General features: G+C 44.5%; 1 protein-coding gene across 1 annotated transcript in view; it reads left to right on the forward strand.

Annotated features, from left to right (window-relative positions):
- Positions 1-20121, forward strand: part of LOC135910991 (calphotin-like) — a 103445-nt gene extending 83324 nt beyond the window's left edge. Inside the window, exons 3-4 of the mRNA XM_065443065.2 lie at positions 18410-19691; positions 20037-20121. Coding sequence (XP_065299137.2) covers positions 18410-19691; positions 20037-20038 — 1284 coding nt within the window. The 3' untranslated portion in view covers positions 20039-20121. The remainder of the gene's footprint in view (positions 1-18409; positions 19692-20036) is intronic.
- Positions 20122-22247: the final 2126 nt, after the last annotated feature.

The raw sequence follows: 22247 nt of genomic DNA on the forward strand, positions 1-22247 counted from the left end.
TGACTACATCCCGTGATAGACAAAGATAAAGAAGCAGCGCGGAGCCTGTGATTCCTGAAAAGAGCAGGCGTACGTTCCAAGACGATTTAGGCGAGGAGATTTAGCTCACCGGTTGAGGGAGGAGAAGTTTGAAAACAAAACAGGAGGAACGCATACGAAAAAAAAAGCGCAGCTGGATCCGCTACAGCGCGATGGTGTGTTATTTATTTTATCTTTTTGCCGTTTTTGGCTGTTCATAAAAAGAATGGCGTTCTTTGCGATTGTACCAAGAATTAAACAGTTGAAGTAGCGTCCGTGGTGTCGTCGTCTTTCTTGTGTGTGCTGTTTTTTTGTCGCAAAATCTTTTCAGTATGCAAGATCACCAACTAGCCCAACAGTTAACTCTTCTAAAGTACCAAGAATGAATTGTAAGGGGCTTAGGCTGAGGCGCACATGGCAGTATGGGTTTATAGGGAACATCAAAACTGACGAACCGTTGTAGTGAATGTACACGACCCATTAACATAGTAAGTAGACTGGTGTATGTACTCGCTCTAAGCATATTTCTTGCTGGTGAGTGTTACGTCCATTGTGGCACGCATCATTCACTCATTCGCTCTCTTCCTCCCTCCCTCCCTCCCTCCCTCCCTCCCTCCCTCCCTCCCTCCCTCCCTCCCTTCTTCCCTCCCTCACCCTCTCTTCCCACCCTCCCTCAATAACTCACTCAATTACATAGGTAATAAATCAATAAAAAACTAAATAAACTGGCAGAAAAAAACAGAGCTAAAAAATTGTATTTTGACAATCCGTACGCAAACTGCAATAGTAATTTTAAAGAAGGAATGTACAAAAACACCCTACAGCCAAAGAAAAATTTGCATCCGTCATCCTAACACGCAACTGGTCCACAATAGTTTACAGCTCACCTGCAGCTTCTGCACTTAGAGAACAATACAGGGGGATGAAGATAGCCTTCGTACTGAACCAACCAACCAGACTATTGCAGGCCGTTATAGGAATAAAAATTGTGCGAAGCGTTTTTTTTTCAGCATGCGTGAAAAACGAGAACCTAATTCTGCGCGTATGTCTCTGATTCATTCAACAGCTCTGGATTTTGCCTCGAGAGGGTAATACAGATGCACATCAAATGCAGTTATTATGAGTGGACACGTCCTACTTGCACTTTTGCTAAAAAAAAAGAAAATGCATCTACCCCATGTTCACTGGTTGCATCGAAGTTTGCTTAGCGATTTGTTCGTTCCAAGCTTATTATTTATTTCACGGTTGCTGAATCTGCAGTGGTTGAACAATTATATTTATATTCAGTTGCATTGCCACGCTATCACAACTATGCGCACCCAGGTAACTGATTTACACCTTCTCGCGTGAACAAAAATGCTGTTCAATGTGCATGTCGAATGAAAGAACTTCAAAATGAAATGTGTTGAAATTATGATTGTTACATTGTATCTTGGTTGGTAGCTATAGGACCTTGTGGGAATGTGAATACTCAAAACTCACTAGTTGAGTTGTAGCAGAAAAGTTTACAAAGCCTCTTCGCCTAAGTTCCGCACGTTTGTTATGCTGCATGACGAGTAATCACAACAATTTCGTAGAGGTTTCTTGTTGTATAATGAAGCAGGCTGCATATGCCACTAGAAGTAAGCGCAATAATTTGGAGAAAAAGTCAAAGGGGTATTTCGCGGAGAATGGGACTATAGGAACAACATTCCTTCACAAGTTCAATAGTTAACGTGCATGGCACTGCTATAATATGAACTTGGAACGTGGAAGATCAGTTGGCGAACAAGTTCAATGTTCCGAGAAAAGGACCGGTCGTCATCGGACGAAGAAAAGCCTCTTTTTTTAAAGTATCGCAGCATGCTGATATTTCTCTTCTTCGACGACAGATCAATTCGAAGAGTCAATCTTCCTACGAAAATTCTGACTAATTTATTGTCGGAACTGAGTAAGGTAATGTTCTTTTTCATTCTGCCCAAAATACCTCGGGCCCATTGAGAAATGTTTTGGGTCATAAGTGCTGTTATCCATGGGCCGGTAACCTTAGATAATAAGAAAATTTAGATTATGATGTTTAACGACTATAAATAGCACAGTGAGCGGCGCGGGAATGTGTAATGGAGGGTCCGGGTACAATTTTGAACAGCTGGGTTTGTTTAGAGTGTACGCTATGCGCGGTACACGTCCATTCATGTATTCCACCTTCATCCGAATGTGGTGGCCCAGACCGGGATAGAACATATAGGACTGTCTGCTCGGTAGAGCAACAGCAAAACCATCGAGCTACTTCGACCGGACACTGTACTAACAACATTTCTAATATTAGGAATGCCTGGCGGATGCTATTGCGAACAGTTTTACCATATGCATCCTTCAGCAAATATGGGGCCTGGTTAGCGCTACGTCTCAGGTTTATACCATATTGCTACGGGTTATGTATCGTCAACACGTGGGTTTACTGCGACAAGTTCACGTCACACAAAAAAAACGCAATTGTCAGCTCTACTACCAAAGCGCAAAAAAAAGCGATTTAAGCATGCATTAAAAGGGTGCTATGGATTAAATGCTTAGTTTACTTTGTGACAGTATCGTGATTTGCTAGCTTGTTGCTTTTCTGTAGAAAACAGACTGTTCTATACTTACAAACATATTTCCTGCATTTTCTCAAAGACGATGCCCAGCTAGAGGCCCTTCCTAGCTCTCGACTTTCAATATGTTTGCCGGATAGCTTCGGCTGCTGCGTGATTTTCAACCTTCATTGCCCTTTTATCATCTGTTGCTTCAGTCCTCACAACTAAAGTTTGACGAATGTTTACAGAAAAAAATCTGTAAAGGCTAATAAAATGAAAGCAGTTGTGGCAATATTAAGAACGATGTATATACTCATAAAAGGTCGCATCGAGAGTGTTTAGCGTTGTCACCATCACTTCGTGTTTTATTACAGTGTTTGAAGCAAAAAACACCGGTTTAGACAGTTGGTCTTCCATGTGAGCAAGCAAGGATCACAGCAGATGACAAAGCCAGATTGAATTATTCCACAACATGGCGCAATGATATGGTTAATGCGCAAATAAATTCTAGGTGTGTGTGATTGGTTCGTAATTCTCTGCAGCAGTTAACAATTCTCTTTCTTTCCAGGTCAAACATAGGTGAAAGCAGGAATCAACGACATAAAAAGTATACTACAGTAAGGTACAAGACCAGGACTAGAGCCTTCATCTTACTAAACAGCGTGAAACCAGACAAACGAAGCAACAAGAATTACCGGAGGCGAAGACGCTTGGGGTGGCCCCCTGTCTTATTTTACCGCTGTTTGTTTGGGTTTCTGCTGTTCACGAACTTTGAAATGTACTTTTGGTAAACTACTCTAAACACCGCAACCTAATGATGTCAGTGGCAGCAACAATATGCGTTCCTGACATGGGAAACAATACTGCCTTTTTTAGGTCGTGTCAGTGATAAACGTTGTTGCGCATTACGCTTGGAAAGCTTCCATGTTTCCTGCATAGGGTCACGTCGCCTGAGTGCTCCTAATAAACTGCGGCCTTAAAACAGCCATTCTCATTTGGTATGAGTGATTTATTTAGGGTGCCTTCTGTGCATTCAGAACAACGACTCACATCATGAATGCAACACGTGCGTTGGATTTTACTCTTGAGGATATTCAGCCCGAAATCACGGTCCCAGGATGTGTGTATCGGCGAACAACTCATGAGAAGTCCGCGGCGGAGGCTCGACAGCACAATGGTTTCTCAGCTGCGCAATAAGAACGATGAAGGCGGAACACGGAACCGACTTGTATAAAGCGCGTGCGTGCCCGTCCTACCAATTTATTGAGCACTTATGAGAAGCGATCATTTCGAGCACAAGAGAAAGTTCGGAGAGCTTTTACACCTAAATAAAACAAGATAGGCACAGTGCAGACTGTATATAACTCTGCCGGACTCTGTAACAGTGTGGCACAATGTTAAAGACACGCTAAGGAGTAGACTTTAGGCTGCAGGGGTCTTCGGGTTTTCCTTGTATCAGGAACGAATCTAGTGAGTCAGGCTAGCCCGCATGTCGGCCCGCAAACTCAGGTGATGCGACCCATCGCAAATATTGAATATCCCACTTGCTTTAAATTACAGAAAGACAATATTTCTTTCTTTCAACCTTCCGCCATCTTACCGACTCCCACAGGACTTACTAGGTTTGTTTCGTTTATATGGGACGTGCGTCTTCGACCTTCTCATTGGCAAATATTAAGGAACAGGAATTCGTGAAGAATGAACCCTGTAAAATGTATTTCATTGATATTGCTTTGCTTTAAAGTTACTCGGTAACATTTGTTGAGAATGTGTCTCTGTGCAAGCAGCAGCATGGAAGGCTGGATGAGTTGTTGAGTTCTCGCACTTGGTCGCAGCGCAAAATGTGAACGTTCACAGACTCAATAATATGCATTTTTTTTCTGAGAGGTTTTTGCGCTGCAACTGAGTGTGGCAAATTCTTGGCCTTATGCGCGCGATCCCACCTCTTTCGCAATTGCAAAAAGCCCTCCGTGCTCTTCGTGTTCGTGCCCTTCGCAGCACGTGTGATGCGGCCGATTTCGCCGATCTCCCTGTGAACGTATCTTTAAATGAAATTCTCCATTTTAAAGTACCGTGTCCTGTGACAGCGCTTATGTAAGTGGCCTTGTCTCGACAGAAAGAGCGGATGCGCAACGTGGCGGAGCACCATAGTCTCCTGAGGAAGGGAAAAAGCGAATGTAAATTTTCCCGACATGCTCTTGCCTGCAGGCACACCAGCGTTTGCTGCATAATTGCTCGCTTCGTTTCACGTTATCGCCACCGCGGTTATATACCAGAAATTTTTGGCTGTAAGAGCAATACACCCAAGGAATTAGAATTTCCTTCTTTGTTAGCTAAGCTGCGCAAACTAGTATAAAATGGAAGAGAGAAAAACATGACGCTTTAGTCTAGAGCAATGTTGGCCCCATAAAGTCACAAGACAGCAGATGTGTGGGATTTCTGATCACCAAAGTCGTATGTTTCATACCAGTAATGCCAATATACACTCATCAAATTTTGTAACAGTAAACATTGTTATATTATGCTTGCAAAACCTAAGAAGGGCTCCAAGGAAAGATCCCTTTCGGCCCTTTTGTCCATGTACGCGCTGTAAGTGAAGTCTGCAATGAAATACCTAGTTGCACGCGTACAAACCCTGCTTCAAGGATAGAGCGCGGTGTCCAGGTAGTATGGAACATCGAAGCAGATACCAATTCAACCAAAAGAAAAGCAGACACGTCATTTGAAAATGTTGTTATAACATCAATTGTGAAAACTAAAATATATGAAATGAACATCTTTAATCATTCTATGAGTGCTTCCCGGTTCTATAAAGGTAAAAAAGGTGCATTTTATCATTTCCTTTAACGCAGGCAGAACGACATTGTCATAGAAGACACATGAAAAAATGCAGAGTGCTGCCTTCCAACAGATTTATTTCCTGTCCCTACAACGGTATTCATATCACTGAAACCCTCACATCACAGATGTACAATACTAGGTAAGCATAAACAAAACTACAGAAAGCGCAAGCAGGCACTTTTCATAGCAGAACGATCACCAGAAAAAATTGAGCATCTGACATGTGAATGTTAACGTTATAAGTAGCCTTATGTGAATTATTATTTTTTTTTTGGTCCGGAGCGAATTCGAAGCTAGTAGTAATTAGTGCGGAATAAGCTCGAAGACAGCAGATAGAATAGTTCAGGGAATTGCAGAACAGTGACGCAACAGCCTGTTCTCTAGCCTAAACATACAGGGGAAGAGGCTGACTGAACATTCAAATATCAAGGAAGGAAACTGCCTTCCTCAGTGCTTGCAAAGGTGGAATCGCATTTCATTTCAGGTAAGAGCTCATTTTCTAAGCCTGTTATTTACACATTTTCATTCAAGAACTCAAGTAGCACAGCTGCACTTTTCTATGACATTAGATGCACACAGATAAGGGCTTTACGGTATTTTGTTCATGGCTGCAGTTCAATCTAAGTGGCATTTGTAACGGACGAGGTTGCGGATGCGTTTTGTGATGCCGCGACGCAATGATGTTGCATACAACTTTGTTTGGGCGACACGGGTAGTGTAATCGTGTTACGAAAATTTGACTGGCTTCTATCTGCCAATACGGGAGCTGGTTCCGTTCGGTCTATTTACGCTCAAACAACTTTACGCCCGCGTTTGCACTCATCCAGTAACCCTCGGACCTGCTCGCCGCTTCCATCGTACCAAGATAGCAGCGAAGTTCTCGCCACGTTTTGTCACCTTCCTTCAATGGCCAGCAGCTAATTTTGTTCGTGGCGGCATGACGTTGGCTCTTAGGCCTGACCACCTGACCGCCATTAGTCGAAGGCAAAAGTTGTGGCTTGGTTTGCTGGCACCGCCGGTCTATTCACAGTGGCCCTCCCCCAGAGAGCAAAAAAAAAACACTTTGTTAACGAAAGCGAGAGCTCGGAGAGCAAACTGAATGGCGCCTACTTTTTACATGGATGCTACTTTTCAGATGTGCGAGCGAATTATGTTCAAAACAATGAGCGAGATGCCATATGACATCCGAACTTTGCCTGGCCGCTGCAGAGTTTAGCATTGTAGGTGGTGGTGCCACGGGGATATTCATGTAATCTAGCAGCTGCGAAAAGTTTCTACCTTACTACCATTGAATTCATCCCCATTGGCATGTCTTGGTTATGAGCCGCGTCAATCATATGGCGACTTCCTAACCGCAAATGAAACTACCGATGAAAAACGTTCTTCAAACTCTATTTGTTTTCCCGAATACTTCAAAAAATTATAAGCACCAAAGTTCAAATCGAGCAGAGCATTCAATCACATAATACTCGACCGAGTGTTCAAAAATGTTGAATGTGCGCAACTAAACTCGGTACAAACTAGCTTTCTTTAATTGTGTAATATACGAGCGCTACACACATCTTTAGAAGGGCTTTAACTCAGCCCTAAGCACTGCGCTATTGAAAATCATCAATATACACAAATTATGAGCTGCTTATATGCTTACAAGTAAAGAATGCTGTGTCAGCCAGCATTCCATACTGAAGAAATATAGCGCAACAATCAATGGACAAGAAATGAGCATTTGTCGTGCATTTTTCTTCACTGTGGAGTTCCTTTTTTTTTTCATGAGCTTGTAGGCTTCTGAGCTAAGCTACCAATAATGAAACAGCTGGTCAGCAGCACCAGTAATCTCAAATATACGTATACCGTGCCATTATTCATTGACTGCTGTCTGAAAATTGTGGTACATACTACACAAGCGACGCCACTTGCCATGCTCTACAGCAAGAAAAGGTGGTAAATAATAATAACGAAGTACTTGAATAAAGAGACAGTGAAGCTAATGATAACCAGAAAAAAGTGACATAACTTGGCGGTTAACGCCCACCCATGCCACTAACCAAATTATGCTTATAGTTTGTTTACTTGATTCCTTCGAGCAAGTGTCCCCCATGTGCTTACACAGATGATAGCTAGATTCACACACAGGCCCGTTCGAGGTCTGTTCGCCGTACGGAGCACAAGTGCTCGGCAGAGTTGTTTACTGGGTCGTTGCGGGGTTACATGTAATAAAATTCGCCATCCCTTTGCACCAAATATACCTCAAGAACTTCCTCTAAATGATGGTAGAGTCAAGTTTAAGGGAATTATTCACATGCCTAAAAAATGGTGCCTCTGTTTTTCACACTGTCCACCGCACGGTGGCCTTAACCCATTTCTTATATTGCACTGTACACGAGCAGGTGATGATTCAGTCATATTGGTTGGTACTGCGTTACCAATGGCAACCTATCGGACAAACACAAAGGTACAGAGACAAGCTACGGCCGCGGTCCTTTCGTGCCTCTGTCCTGGTACACCATCGATAATGTAGTACATGGTCACCTGCTAAAAGCCCTGTCATGTCTACTAAATATATGACTTTCGACGGTAATGCGTTTAGCATTGAATCAATATAGCGACACAACGTATAGCCATCGTCGAAATGAGTTATGTACCAGGCGTGTACTGCACCGGGACTCCTCTTTCGCGCTTCTCTAAGAACGCTCGGCCCCATCTAGTGGGCCGCCGCGAAGCCTCTGCATGGCATCGGAAATGCACGGTGCACCGATGCGTGTAAACTCTGTGAAACGCGTCGTGCGGTAGCCGCGCTCCTCTGTTGTGCTTCTTTCCAAACACAGTGCGAAATCTAGTGGCACTGTGTTGATGTAAGCAGGTGGCCTCCGAGACAAGAAGCGCGTGAACGCTGATAACTGTTGCCTCACTTGCTGCAACACTCGGTGGCACAATCTCAGTGACCCAAGTTGACGAGACGTTCTTTACCGTAACCAGTGCATTAACGGTGCAGCTACTTCGAGTTGCCCTGGAAGACGTTAATGGAAAACCAGTATACGAATCAGTGAATTTGTAGCTAAATTTGTAAAAGCATCGGACTTCTGTCTGGAGGACTCTTGTGATTTCGGTTCCGTTCCGCTCAACATTGGAGAAATTTATGCCATACTTTTCCTCATTGTGGAGCGCAAAATACTAAATGGCACACACTTAGTTATCCAAGTTGGCGTCAGAGATATTCAACAGCGCCGCACCTACTGGAACATACCCCGTAACCCAAGTCGGCTTCAAAAAGGTTCATTGAAGATCAACAGAGACCGAATGGCACATAACCGCCATTCCATGTCGGCGCGAAATATTTTTGCAAAGAGTGCTACTTACCCAGTCCCGCATCGACTGTGATCCATGTCGGTATCAAAGAGGTTCGTGCCCGAAGTGACTCAGTGACCCAAATTGCTCCGTACAGTGCCTGAACGACAAATTGCCTGAACGACAAAGTTCCTGAACAGACGAATTGCTCCGATGGACGTTCTCGAACCCTGTTATCTCAGCACAACAGCCCGACGCGCAGCCCCTTCGACCCCGACGACGACTTCGTGACAAGAATCGGATGGCAAAGCTGAAATGACGATGGTGCCGAGCACGCGGGCAGTTAGAATTACGATGATGGAATGACCACGCATTTATAACGACCACACTTTCTGGCCCGAACTGGTAAAATTGGGGCACTGCGTTTCATACGCGGTGCCCCTTTTCTTATGCGGTCAAATTCAAACGCTCCCGGAAAGTCTATGAAGTAATTTAACAATGCTAACACATTACTTTTCTGCAGATGAGTCGCTCTTTATGTATTTTAATACAACCAGATTTCACGAGCCGATTCCCGCACTTTCAGTTGGATAGCTATCTAAGCTGGAAGAAACTGGCCTTCTGATATTATGGATATCCCTTATTTTTCATTCACAAATAGCAAGTAGGGGCGCCATAACGTAAAATTATTCCAAACTTTTCTATTCCAATTCTGCTATCAGCCCTCCATGATTGGTCAAAAACGTTTTTCGACCACACGCACTTTCCCTTTCTGTCACGCGACGTCACGAAAACTGCGATACCTCCCCATCTGATATGATGTGTACACACTGATTATGTATGATTTGACAGAAAAAAGAAAAACAGTTATTTCTTACTCAACCTCTTTTCGCTAGTAGCCCTCGGCTATTGGTAAAAATTTTTCGGGCTCCACCTACTTCACCTGCCTGTCACGCGACGTCACAAAACCGCACAAACTCACCGCGTGAAAGTGACGTGTACGCGATAAAGATGCATTAATATGCCGAACAACACTGAATTTTCATCTGAATAGCCGCAGGCTGCCCCGTTCCGAAAGGAATAAAAGATGGCTGCCACCGATCGCTGAGACGCTGGCTACTCGCACCTGCCGGAGAGTATGCGTGTATTTGCGTATAATAAAACTTCTTGCGTTGCCGTGTAATGTTTTCGGGCCCTTTCGACACGTTTACCACCTCCTTCTGCCAACTCTTCTTTGCTGGGGGTCAGTTTTAGCGTCATTCTTAAACCTCCGTTGCATGCCGCCGTGATTTTCGACCAGCCACCACAAGCTAAGTAAGGGAAAGCCGACCAATCGCAGAAGCTGGCACCACCCTCTTCATCCGGTTATCAATTTTCAGTGCTATGGCTCTGCCCAAGTGAATCCTTTTCCACTTGAGCGTTCTTCTCGCCTCTTGTCAGAGAATTAGATACGACAAGCCGCTCAGTGTAGGCAATGTTATTCGTTTTTCAAGCAAACGAAAGTGACCTCCTATGAACGAGGACAGCGTTTGATTGGTCTGTTCCAACAGCCCTGCGGGTGACCGCCCGGTGCTTGCGTCGGTGGTTACGCAAATTTGACGTCAGGAGATTGGAATAGAAACATATTGGCGTAGTTTTACGTTATAGGGCCCTAGGTGCCACAAAATAATCTTTTTTTTCTGGGGTTTTACGTACCAACTCCACACTCTTAGGAAGCACGCCGTATTGAGGGACTCCGGAATATATCTGATTAACTGAGCATCTTTACCTTGCTCCTATTGCGGAAACACGGGCTATCTTGCATATCGCCCGCATCGAAAAGCGACCGCCGCCGGCGACAGTTGATCCCGCGACCTCGTGCTTTGCCGAGCAAAAATTAAAAAAAAGCATCACTGTGTGGCACGTTATGCTAGAAACAGACGCACCGCATTTACGCCTAAAAACTTACTTTAGCCCTGGCGTTACCATTATTTGGTGAAATTTCCTGAGGAACTTTTCATGATTGCTGAATTTTTGGGCCAAACAAAGAAGAAGGATTTGAAAGCTGGTATCTAGACAGCGGCTCAGGAAGCAACCCGATCGAGCAGTGTCAAAGCAGACTTTTGCCACTGATGTACAGAACTCTAAAAGCACTGCAAATATAATATTGGGAAAGATTGGATGCGCTTTGTAGACGATCACAAGGAAGAAGACGGGACAGGTGCATTGTTGGAATTCTTTCCAAATACGATGAACCAACTTGCCCAACAACGCATCCTGCTAAATATAATATGTTTATGAGAAACTGCTAAAGACTCATCATAAAATGTATTGGTGGAATAATACAATTCTATGGCATTTTTGAAAGATGCCTTATGAATAAAAGAGCATAGGCTTGGAAAACTCTGGCAGTATTAGCACTGGTGTATATGACATATACACCAGTGACCATCTTCTCCTTTCACGCCCTGCGATCGTGTAATAAGTATTCGGGAAATTTTCGTGAAATATACGCTTTGTGTCTGTGACGCGCTGGAAATAAGTCATATTCGGGCATGCAGATCGATGGGTCTTGCAAATGAGAAGAAACGCGGAGTTTATTACTAACACAATGCAGATAACGTACAAGAACGTGGCACAATGGTTCTGCGGAATAAAACTTAAAAACAGCCAATCGGGCTAACGAAACATCTGAAAATCTGCATCTACATCATGGTGAAAAAAAAACAACACTTATGTCTTATTGTCGATGCCAACAGAATAAAAAAAAACGTATTCCGCAACCTCAACGCAGATAAGGACACATACGTCTAGTCGATGGTCTTTTCTGTGGTATCAGCGCACATTTACTACGTTAGCAAGGTTGTGCCCAGTTTCTGGGCTCCCCTTTAAAAATGTACACTGAATTACGTTTGTGAAAGGCAAGCTTTTGTGGATTATAGAGAAAAATATTTTCATTATTGTACGCTGGCCTTAAAACTATTTTTCATCTATTCGTTAGCAGATGCAGGTGAGCGCAAGAAGAAACATATTTGTGCAGACGTTAAAATTCGAACGAAGGGGAAGGGAAACGGGCACCTATTCACCAAGAATACCCAGGGGGCATGCCCCCTTCTTCTGAAATGACACCTTCGCGCACATTAGCAAGCGAAACTGGAGTAGAAGTACAAACAGTGATGCAGCCATTTCGTTTCTCCAGTTGACACTTGCCTACTGGCGTGAAAAGGTAATTGTTTCGCCAACATAAGGTCAAAAACAGCCTAATAAAAGAAAGATCGCTAATGATTACGCTCCGACTCGAGCGAGATTGTCTATATAGTGCCAGTTTTGAGTTACCCCCACTCCCCCCTCCCCTCTCCCCGCAGAAACAAGCAGGAGAACTTAGCTTCAGATCCGTGCAGAGCGACAGTGTCAGGGAGGAACTGCGAAGTGCCGCGGTTGTATGGTTGCGTCACAGCAATATCGGGGTAATAATTTTTTTTTTGGTTTCAGCACAGGACTACTATAGGCGAGCCCCGTTCAATCCCTATATCGATGATGGCAGTGCATTTCTCGAGCGCAGCTTTGCAGGCCGCCAAAAAAAAATGCAGATATTGCAATTTGTTACAAAGGCACGCCCTCTATGGTAACGACTAGTTTGTGCACACCACCTTTGTATTTCAGGTCAAAGTATTGAGAAGGCCCATGTCACCAATGCTAAATGGGCAGTCGGAGACCTAGAAGGTAAAATAACAGCTCATAGAAGAAGAGAAACGTTGTTCTGCGACGCACTCTCCAGTGGATTATGACAGAGACCTGTTCCGAGTGCTCCACACAGTCCTCAATACGCTGCCAGCGACAACAGCTGCTACAGAACGCAGTTTCCTGAAACTGGAGAGAGTAAAGACATAATTGCGTACCATTCATAGGGTGCCAGCTGGCATCGACGAAATTCTCCGTATTTATGAAAAAACCCTGGCGTAAGCAAATTGCGGCATGAAGAAAACATTGTAACCCTGGTAAAAATTATTTTGTGAGAGGAAAAGGAACTGAGACGTTTTAAAAGTCTTTCCGTTAAGACAGTCATACTATCAAAAGTACTGGGTTTAAGAAATGGCTTGGTGGAACAGAATTGTCATGCTGTTTTCTCTGTGAATAATTTTATAACGCCTAAATCTGGGATTTCGTGCACTGTTATAACACTGAACAAAAACAATGGCAGACTCAGCTGTAGTTGACATAGAGGGAAGACATTTTTATTGAGCAAAAAAGATGGTATTGCAGGAGCGGTTCCTTCTTCACGAGAGTACATAGGCCATTTTATACTACCGCCCTCTTAATCAACGCGATGTGATCTGAGATGCGGGAGCTGTAATTATCACTAGAACATGTTGGCGAAACTATTTGAGGCTTTTTTTCTAACAATACAATGTGCACAATTACACAGGTAGCAAAAGGGATACATGGAGGACGAGCGCCTACGTCTACTTATAGTCTCAGCGTGCCGTTTGCTTATTTGATGCAGTTATTCATGTTGACAAAATAAACAATCATTTATGATATCCTTGACCGAAAAACAGAAAGCATTGTTGCACCATTTTCAGCTCTGCGGAATATCTTAAAAAGCGTCCCACCATGTGACAGACAAGCTTTCTGAACAAATTTGTGGTATAGCACTTCATTTTAAGCTTCTTGAAAAGCCCCTATTCTGCATTTGCTTTTTGCGGTCAGATGTAAATGCCTGGCAATATATCACAAGATTATTGCACTGACAGAATGTATACCGTTGCATATGATTTCAAGTTTTTTTGTTGACCTTGGGGCTGATACTTTTTATCTGTAGATTTATTGCAGGCTAAAACTTCCACGAACTGCCCTTTCTGCTTAATTTTGTTCATGTATTCTTTCAGTTGTTAAAGATATGTAATGCTTACCAGTCGCTGAAATGATTTCATGGGGTGAATAAAAGGGAAGTAAGTGTCAATACAAACTTAACTGGGCCCACTGCATGTATCAAGCCGTGCAACCCGCTATGTGCCTGTTCTGTCAACAAACATATCTGCTATGTAAAGTTTACTTCCAGTAAGCGTGAGAAGCGTTAAAAGCCAATTTTAAGAGAAGTAGGCGAAGTGAAGTAAACCATGTTTCAACGCAAAGCTTTAAACGAAACCGTAAATTCAATGAAAGAGCAAAGGTTTTATCTTGTGCGGAGAAAGGATAATTTATTTTGGAAGCCACACCAGTAATATAAGCGAAACCGTTTAAGGTTGGTGTAGAGCCGATGGCAACCTAAAAGTGAAGACATTAAACCTTGTATACTTTAGTCTCGGCAAGAAAGTCGTGGCCTGAACCGCATGCCATTAAGGCCACGTCCTCACATTTAATGAAATACAATGTGCATTAGAGGTGCCGCTGTACTCTCTCTCGTAATACTAGCAGCAGGCGTCGCATAACTATGTTACGTACGTTTTGTGGCGTGCGTGCCTAGCTTTCTAAATGAAGAATGTGTATGCTCAAGTCGAAATAAGACAACACTGGTATGCGATCTTCAACATATTATTATTCTTTTGAAAGTTTGTCCTATAACTATGTGTGAAATTTCAACCGTTGCGGCGAACGACAAGCAGAGTGTAAAGAGCGATTTTTAAGGTTTTCATGGCAGTTTATATTTAATATTATAGACGTGAACAAGACTGATATTATCGTGCTTGCGTGTGCTTCTTCAGCTCCACTTCTTTAGTGTAGTGAGTAAAATACGGATGAAAAAATCAATGTATGCAAGCAGTGCCATCGGCATCTGCGCGTCTACAATTATTGTGTAGTGGATGTATGCATGCCCTGCTTACGCATCCCCAGGCCACGCGGCATAGCTGTCTCTGCGAGTTTTTGTGTAAGACGTCTATTTTTATTGCGATAGCATGCGTACTCACCCAAAGCAATTTTTTTTTTCAGAACAAATAAAGCAGTGACCGTCACTGACCGACAGCAAAATCTCATGTATAGATGATTCCACCGGCAGCAAGTATACACACAAATTTCTTGATGCGGCATTTGATTTTAAATGCCTCAAATGCGAAACAAATGGTGTAGGCAGTCGAGTAAAATCCTAAAGAAGCAAAAAACGAGCTATGGAACTGGAGAGCTTCTCATAAGTTCCTCACTGGAAGTATAACGGCATCTTGTGTCCTATTTATCACCTATGTTCTACCGGCAGCCACCGTGAAAACAGAAAATATAAGGAATTGGAATACATTCGCAAGTACACAAGAGCGACAAGGACGTATGCAATGTAACACATCTTACTTCGCCAATTCAGCAATAAAGTTATTTTTATTTCCACAAAGGAAAGAGAGCGCATACACAAAGGTATCCGTGCCACTTTACCGACCTACTCCTCAGTTCAACATTATGCGTAGTGCCTGCGAAAACAAGGAAAGTGCGGACAGCTAGCGACATTCATCATGGTTCACGCAATGCCTTCTTTATTCAGTGCGCGTGCGCCATAAATATTGCAGGGTACTTATAGGCACAAAAGACATATGACGCTTGGAATGCTTTTCTACTTCAAATGATCTTAATGGAATAACGTCATAATCTTTGGCAAGGTAAAGAGCGTGATTTTTTAAATGTCCTGCGTCACTTACCGTTTTCTATGACGCAATGACATCAACAGGGAATACAAATGACCACCGAAGTGAACGGGGTGTTAGGAATGTACAGTGTCTAATTCAGACACAAGCTCGGACGGCTCGTAGTGGTGAAATTCGAAAAGTCAGATGATGACCTTCAGGGTGGCCTTTAATGCCTGTGGCGAGATTTTTCTTAGTACCTGAGATTTCGTGAATGCATTATGCGCGAATCTTATTTTCCTTTGATAATGCTTAACTTGTTATTCCGTCCAGTCAGGTACGAAACCGGACACGACAAAGGGGGAGGTCGAGCCGGACTCACTCTTTCTTGCAGCTTCTGCCATTGTTCTTGTTGCAAAATAGGATTTCTCGAGTATAAAAGGAGGAGTCGCAGCCGCGGAAAGTTAGCAGTTACTGGTACCCCGACAGCTCTCCTCTACAACCATGGTAAACCTTCCATTTTCTTCCAGCTTTCAGGCTTCTATTGGATCTTTCTAGGGCGTCAGAATTTAGGTCGTGTACGCGACTGCCTGTGGGTTCTTAAGGGTGATAACTTTATCACGTTCAGATCCCACCCTTGCGACAACATGCTTGAGTTGAACAAAGTGTCGCTCATACTATAGTACGCAAGTAATTGAACCTTTATTGAGAGCGCCAGGTGGCTTTCACCATTTTTCAAATTTCTTTGGAATCGCAGTGGCTTCACAATTTTTGAAGTACATTGTTTTGTTTAGTGGATATTCTATACAGCATAACTTGCAAAGCCGAACCTCAAAGTGCTCAAAGCAGATTGTTTTTGTGGAAACAGCGCGGAAAACGACTGAGGCACCAAAAGACAGGAAGGGCACAGGAGGAATGCAGTTAAATAAGGGAAGTTTATTTAGAAAAAGAGAAAAAAAATGGAAGACACTATCTGTGTGGGCTTGTAATTAGGCCACAATAAAGAAATTGCCAAAAGTTGCGGGTCGCAATATAGGAAAGAGTTGGAGAGTTCCGACACGCAGTCATCGTGCATATTTTGTATCGCGAAGGTTTCTTCAAGTTCACTGGCTTTCTTCTCTTAATTCTTGACGATGATCTTGCTTGTATCGTAGAAAGGCCTACAACTACATGTTTTATTGTGTTCTTGAATATGGGAGGTAAGCGTTCCGCTCAAATTATTCTTGTGCTGACGCGGGCACTTGTTCACGCTGCCGCTTGTCTGCCCAATGTAAGCTTTTCCACGAGGTAGTAGAATCTCGTAACCACGCCTAGGGCTCAAGACAAAAAAAGGTTTGTATGCTTCACAGGGCAACAAGGAGTAGTGAACCCACCTGCCTTCCTGTAAATCACGTCGGAAGCCTTTCCGACTTTTATGTGGCAGAAAAAAAACACACATCCGCGTTAAAATGTTTGGCAATTTTTTTGAAGCGATGAGACAATTCGTGGGCGTATGACATGACTGCTCAACTCTATACTGCACTCCCAATTTTTGGCCTATTACGCAAGCTTCTTTTATTATAAATCTGAAAAGATTGCTATTATAAAGAATATTCTTAGCCATTGATCACTTTCAACTATCTTAGAAACAGAATGGAAGCTTCGAGCTTAATCATTGCGGCATTCATTAGGCCATCAATGAAAGATGCGTGCGGAGGTTTGGATGCGCTTTATCAGGGGAATGCCTTTACTGCGAACTGCAAAGGCGCATTTCGAGATGTAGTTTCAGCCACTGGGATGTTTTCTTTGTGTACCGCTTGTGTGAGCACACCCTGCTATGCGTCCGTCCATCGGCGTGAAAATTGCTGATCACCGGCAGTCGTATCTATTTCTGGCACTAACCGCCTATCGCTGGTGCCAGCCCAGGAAATAGCTCTAGGATGGTATAACACAGACGATGCTATAGACGTCACTTTCTTTCTGCGCAATTTTTTTCGCTCTCAAAAGCACCTGCACTGGCACGGTGAAAGAGTCTGTTTCAGATTTCGTCTGCGAGAAAATATGTGTACAAGAAGCGAATGCAAATATAAGATTGCTCTCCTTCATCCTGAAATGCTTCATTTCACTTTAGCATGCTGAAGCTGTATATTACGTGCTGATCAAGAATACCATATCAAGTTCGAAAAGTTCAAAACAAACACAAATATTGCCGTTATTTACAGCTGCAGAGCACCCTTGAGAGTGGTTTCTGCGCTAACATTTTGGCAGTGCTGTTCTTCCCTGTTGTCTTTAGAGCAAGGATGGTTAGTAGAACGCGAAAACATTTTGTCACTATCGTCCCACGCAACTTCTTGCGATAATTAATGCCTGTATCCTTGAAGAATTCACGCTGTGGACGAACATAGCACACTTTTCGCCGATGTCACACGCATCTGAAATATTGACGTTCCGTTTACGACGGAATGGCGCTGATTTAACGCCAAGAATAACTACGAGTCTTCACTTTCAAGGTGCAGCATACAGCAGACGGTGTTCGTTACACGTTGAAACACGGGAACACTAATCTTGCTATAGTTGCTCATAAAGCGTAGAACGAGAAAGCCCATCCATAAAATCACATTTAGCAAGAGGTGCACAATGGGGCGAACTGTCGACCAATGCAGTTCTTTGTATAAAAGAAAGTAACTGAAGGTTTAAAGTCGACTAAGAGTCTGTTTAGCACAAAACACAGTGGCGAACTTGGGAGGGCCGGGTTATCTGTAAGTTTTCTAGGACATATGTTCGTAGTTAACTTCGTAGATAAGAGCGCATTTTTTTTTTGTAACCTAAAGCAGCCGATGCTCTCTCTAGGCAAACAAGTTTTGTCGCATTTTAGTAGACTTCCACACGTGGAGACGCTACCTTACCGCTTTTTGCGCACTCGTTTACGCTTACTTTTGAGCGTATTTGCAAGCCGTGGAGCGTTGTCAGTTAGACTGGAAAATATAGCAGAATTGTCGTCTATGACCGTTGTCAATCCAGAAGCTACAAGTGATCAAGCCAGGCGAGAAGGTTGATCGGTGCCGCCTAGCGACTGCGCGAGCACAGAAAGTAAATTACATGTCAGGGATATAGTCATTTCATGTTCGCCGTCAGAACATGACACCTGCACTTCACGTGAAGCACGACAAAATCTGCATTCAACGCTTTTGCTTCGTTTCTATGCAGATCCGTGCTTGCGTCCTCCTGGCTCTCGCCAGCAGCGCTTTCGCTGGCTACCTCCCAACCTACGGTGTCGGCCACGCCGTCACTGGCGTCAGCTATGGAGTAGCTCCCGCTGCCAGCTACGCCGTTTCCGCCCCAGCCGTGACCCGCACTGTCTCCACTTCTTACCAAGCTGCTCCAGTCGTGGCTGCTGCTCCAGCTGTCGCCACTTACGCCGCCGCCCCAGCTGTCACCAGGGTGTACCAGTCTGCTCCGGTGGTGGCTGCCGCCCCAGCTGTCGCCACTGTCGCCGCCGCTCCAGCTGTGTCCCGCGTGACCACCTACACCCAGGCCGCACCAGTCGTCGCCGCTGCCCCAGCTGTCACTAGGGTGTACCAGTCTGCTCCAGTTGTTGCTGCTGCTCCATCTGTGTCCCACGTGACCACCTACACCCAGGCTGCTCCAGTCGTCGCTGCTGCTCCCTCTGTCACCAGGGTTTACCAGTCTGCTCCGGTGGTGGCTCCCGCCCCAGCTGTCGCCACCGTCGCCGCCGCTCCAGCTGTGTCCCGCGTGACCACCTACAGCCAAGCTGCTCCAGTCGTTGCTGCTGCCCCAGCTGTTACTAGGGTGTACCAGTCTGCTCCAGTTGTTGCTGCTGCTCCAGCTGTGTCCCGCGTGACCACCTATGCCCAGGCTGCTCCAGTTGTGGCTGCCGCTCCAGCTGTCACCAGGGTCTACCAGTCCGCTCCAGTTGTTGCTGCAGCTCCAGCTGTTGCCACTTTTGCCGCTGCTCCAGCTGTGTCCCGCGTGACCACCTACACCCAGGCTGCTCCAGTCGTCGCTGCCGCTCCAGCTGTCACCAGGGTCTACCAGTCTGCTCCAGTTGTTGCTTCTGCCCCAGCTGTGTCTCGCGTCACCACCTACACTCAGGCTGCTCCAGTCGTTGCCACTGCCCCAGTCGCCACTGTCGCGGCTGCTCCAGCTGTGTCTGCTGTGACCACCTACCACCAGGCTGCTCCAGCTCTCGCCACCTACGCTGCTGCCCCAGCTGTCGCTGCCGTCCATGCTGCCCCAGCTGTTGCCACTACCACTGTCCACCACGCCCCAGCTGTCGCCACCGTCGCCCACGCTGCCCCAGCTTTCGCTACCTACCAGGCCACCCCAGTCTACGGCTACGGTGTTGGAAGCCTCGGCTATGGTGCGGGCAGCTATGCCCTGGGTCACGGATTTGGTGTCTATGGCCTGAACTACGGCTATGGTCTTGGCACTCCCTTCGACTACACCACCCTCCTCCGCAAGAAGAAATGTGAGGACATATTCTATTATAATTATATATCCCTAAAATATTGTGTAGAATGGTAGGGTTGCTTAGAAAAAAATAACATCTGTGAAAATATTGTGATACGCAAATGAGTCAGCGTGTCCTTTGAAAGGGAGCCTGGGACGATACGCATCAACCAGATGACGTACATTACATCTTCACTCATTAGCACTTGTATATGTTATATGATATACTCATGGCGTAGCTCTGAGTTTGTCAATTGTTTTACTGCTTATCTTCGTAAATATTGTTTTTACAAATTTTTATACAAGTTTAAATCTTTGAGTCGTTTCTTCTTAGTGACTGTCGTTTTCATTTCTTTTTTTTCAGAAATGGTTCTCCGGAGCTGCAAGATCGATATGTGTACGGAGCTGTGACAAGAATCAGTACTTCATCAAGTCAGAAAATACATTTTGTACTACTGCCCAAACCATGTCCGTGTTATCGACACTGTTAGCTCAAAATATGAGCACACAGGTGTACGCCGCAGTCCATCTCGTGCGGCTTTCACTGCTGTCACCGCAGGCGCTACCATACCATTTAAATTGTGTCTCGCTAATGGTCTTAACAAAATTTAGTTGGCCAGGGCGATGGAGCATAACGTGTTGTTGCCGTCGTATATTGACGCTAATATAGGAGGGTATGGCAGTCCAAAATGACACGAAGAGCAAAACGCATCATTTGAACTCACTACTCCCTATTTTCACACTGGCATATGGCGTGATGCTTTGTTTGAAAGGTCAGACTATTAATCAGATTTCGATAACTTGCACATGGTCGTGAGAGGGCGTTATAGACCAGAGAAAAGAAATTTAACAGAGTGCCTGGGACTGCTCGACAGCAAGAGGCAGAAATCACCTTAGTTGTTTTTTTTTTTTGCGCGTGGGCAATATGCAGTACGGGTAGAGTTCGCTATCAACGAAAGTATTCATTTTATCGCTTCCTTTCAGTAGCTGCACATACAAGAAATTTTAGCACGCACGTGTTAATCTTCACTCTAGTAAAATTAGTTGATCAATATTCTGAGACAGGTGGCACACGCGCCAAGCAGCTTTAAAATAACTTTAATTGAGCGCATTGCTTTTCGCTGCTCCATGCAATTTTTGTGCCCTTGTCTAGAAAGAGCGGAGCGTACAAGATAGAGTTGCGTTGCTGCAGAGGTCACAAATTATATTAAAAGCGCAACTGAAGCCATTCATTAGCTGGGATACTTCTTTTCCAGCAGCGCCGAATGTTTTTTGGTTTGATGAAAAGGGCATTCGTGGGAACACTCTGAACAAATGCGAGTGCACAAATGTGATTAAACCTACATGAAAGTCTTCCAATGCCAAGAAACATAAAAGCTAAATGAGAGAATTCGGAGAGGAGCTCAATTCTCACTTAACCTTGCGCAAGGCTAAGCTGTAGTTAAACGCTGTCAGAAGGCTCGCATTGTAGAGGAAGTCTAAAGGAAGCGGTGGCAAAAGTATTCGTTTAGCTGGGAAGCAGGTCAACAAAATGTATTCTGCCAGTAGCACGACTCACACCAATACCGAACGAAATACGTCCTTTGTACTACCTTTTATTTTTTTTTTTGTACGAAGGCGCTCCAGGTTCTGTGTGAATTCGATGCTCAACTTGCATCTATTGAGCCATTGAAGCGTGCTTGGTAGCCCACGGGGGCTTACTACAAGTGCATGGCTTGAAAGTACATTGTAAAAGCGGGAGAAAACGGTTCCACGAGTGGACTTGTCTTTTTCAAGCCGAAACATGCTTTCAACTGCAGAGTACATATAGGTAGGGTTATTTTAAAATGGAGAGGTGGTAATATGGGTGTGTGAGGCAACGATCAAGGGTATTCTAGAAATGGTACAGCGCAACATACAAAAGAAGAAACAAGCCGAGCCGGCCAGATAAAGGAACAGCGCGCTGACTTCCAACTGGCTTATTAGCGAGTTGCCCGAAATATATACCTACAAGAAAGCATCAGGACAAGTCGTCGCAACACTTCGCAAAACGTCACATCGATAGAAGGCTACACCATCATGGGTCACAGAACGCGCAATTTCGTCGTGCAAGGTTAAACTGATCAAAAAAAGTCTTGCTTCCTGTGGAGATAGGCGCAAAGATGGCGCGCTAACGCACGTGCTGCCAGCCCTTGCTTCGAGATCAGCTTCATTCAACTCCCACGTAGGTTGTGGTCCATGCTTTTTTAGCACTTCACACCGATTAAAATTCGGTTTACGTCCACAGTCGCGACAGTGAATTCCTAAGTGTCTCTCTATAGCCCGAAGCATTTTGTAATTATGTTCTTTTAGCTTTTCATTAGGGCAGCGACAAGTTTGATCTATATATCTCTTCCCGCATAATAGTAGAATTGAATAAACAACTCTGACAACGCATGACTGAAAACGCTTCTTGTGCATAGTAGAACAGAGAGTAGTGCACAGATGGAACACATTTACGAAAGTGCTGAGCCTGCGTAGCGTAACCGGCGCAGAAAAGACTACTTCCACGTTACCCTTGCGGCCAATCTTTTTTAATCAGCGAGAGACGTTATGC

Source organism: Dermacentor albipictus, chromosome 2, assembly GCF_038994185.2.
Source record: "Dermacentor albipictus isolate Rhodes 1998 colony chromosome 2, USDA_Dalb.pri_finalv2, whole genome shotgun sequence".
Classification (NCBI taxonomy): domain Eukaryota; kingdom Metazoa; phylum Arthropoda; class Arachnida; order Ixodida; family Ixodidae; genus Dermacentor; species Dermacentor albipictus.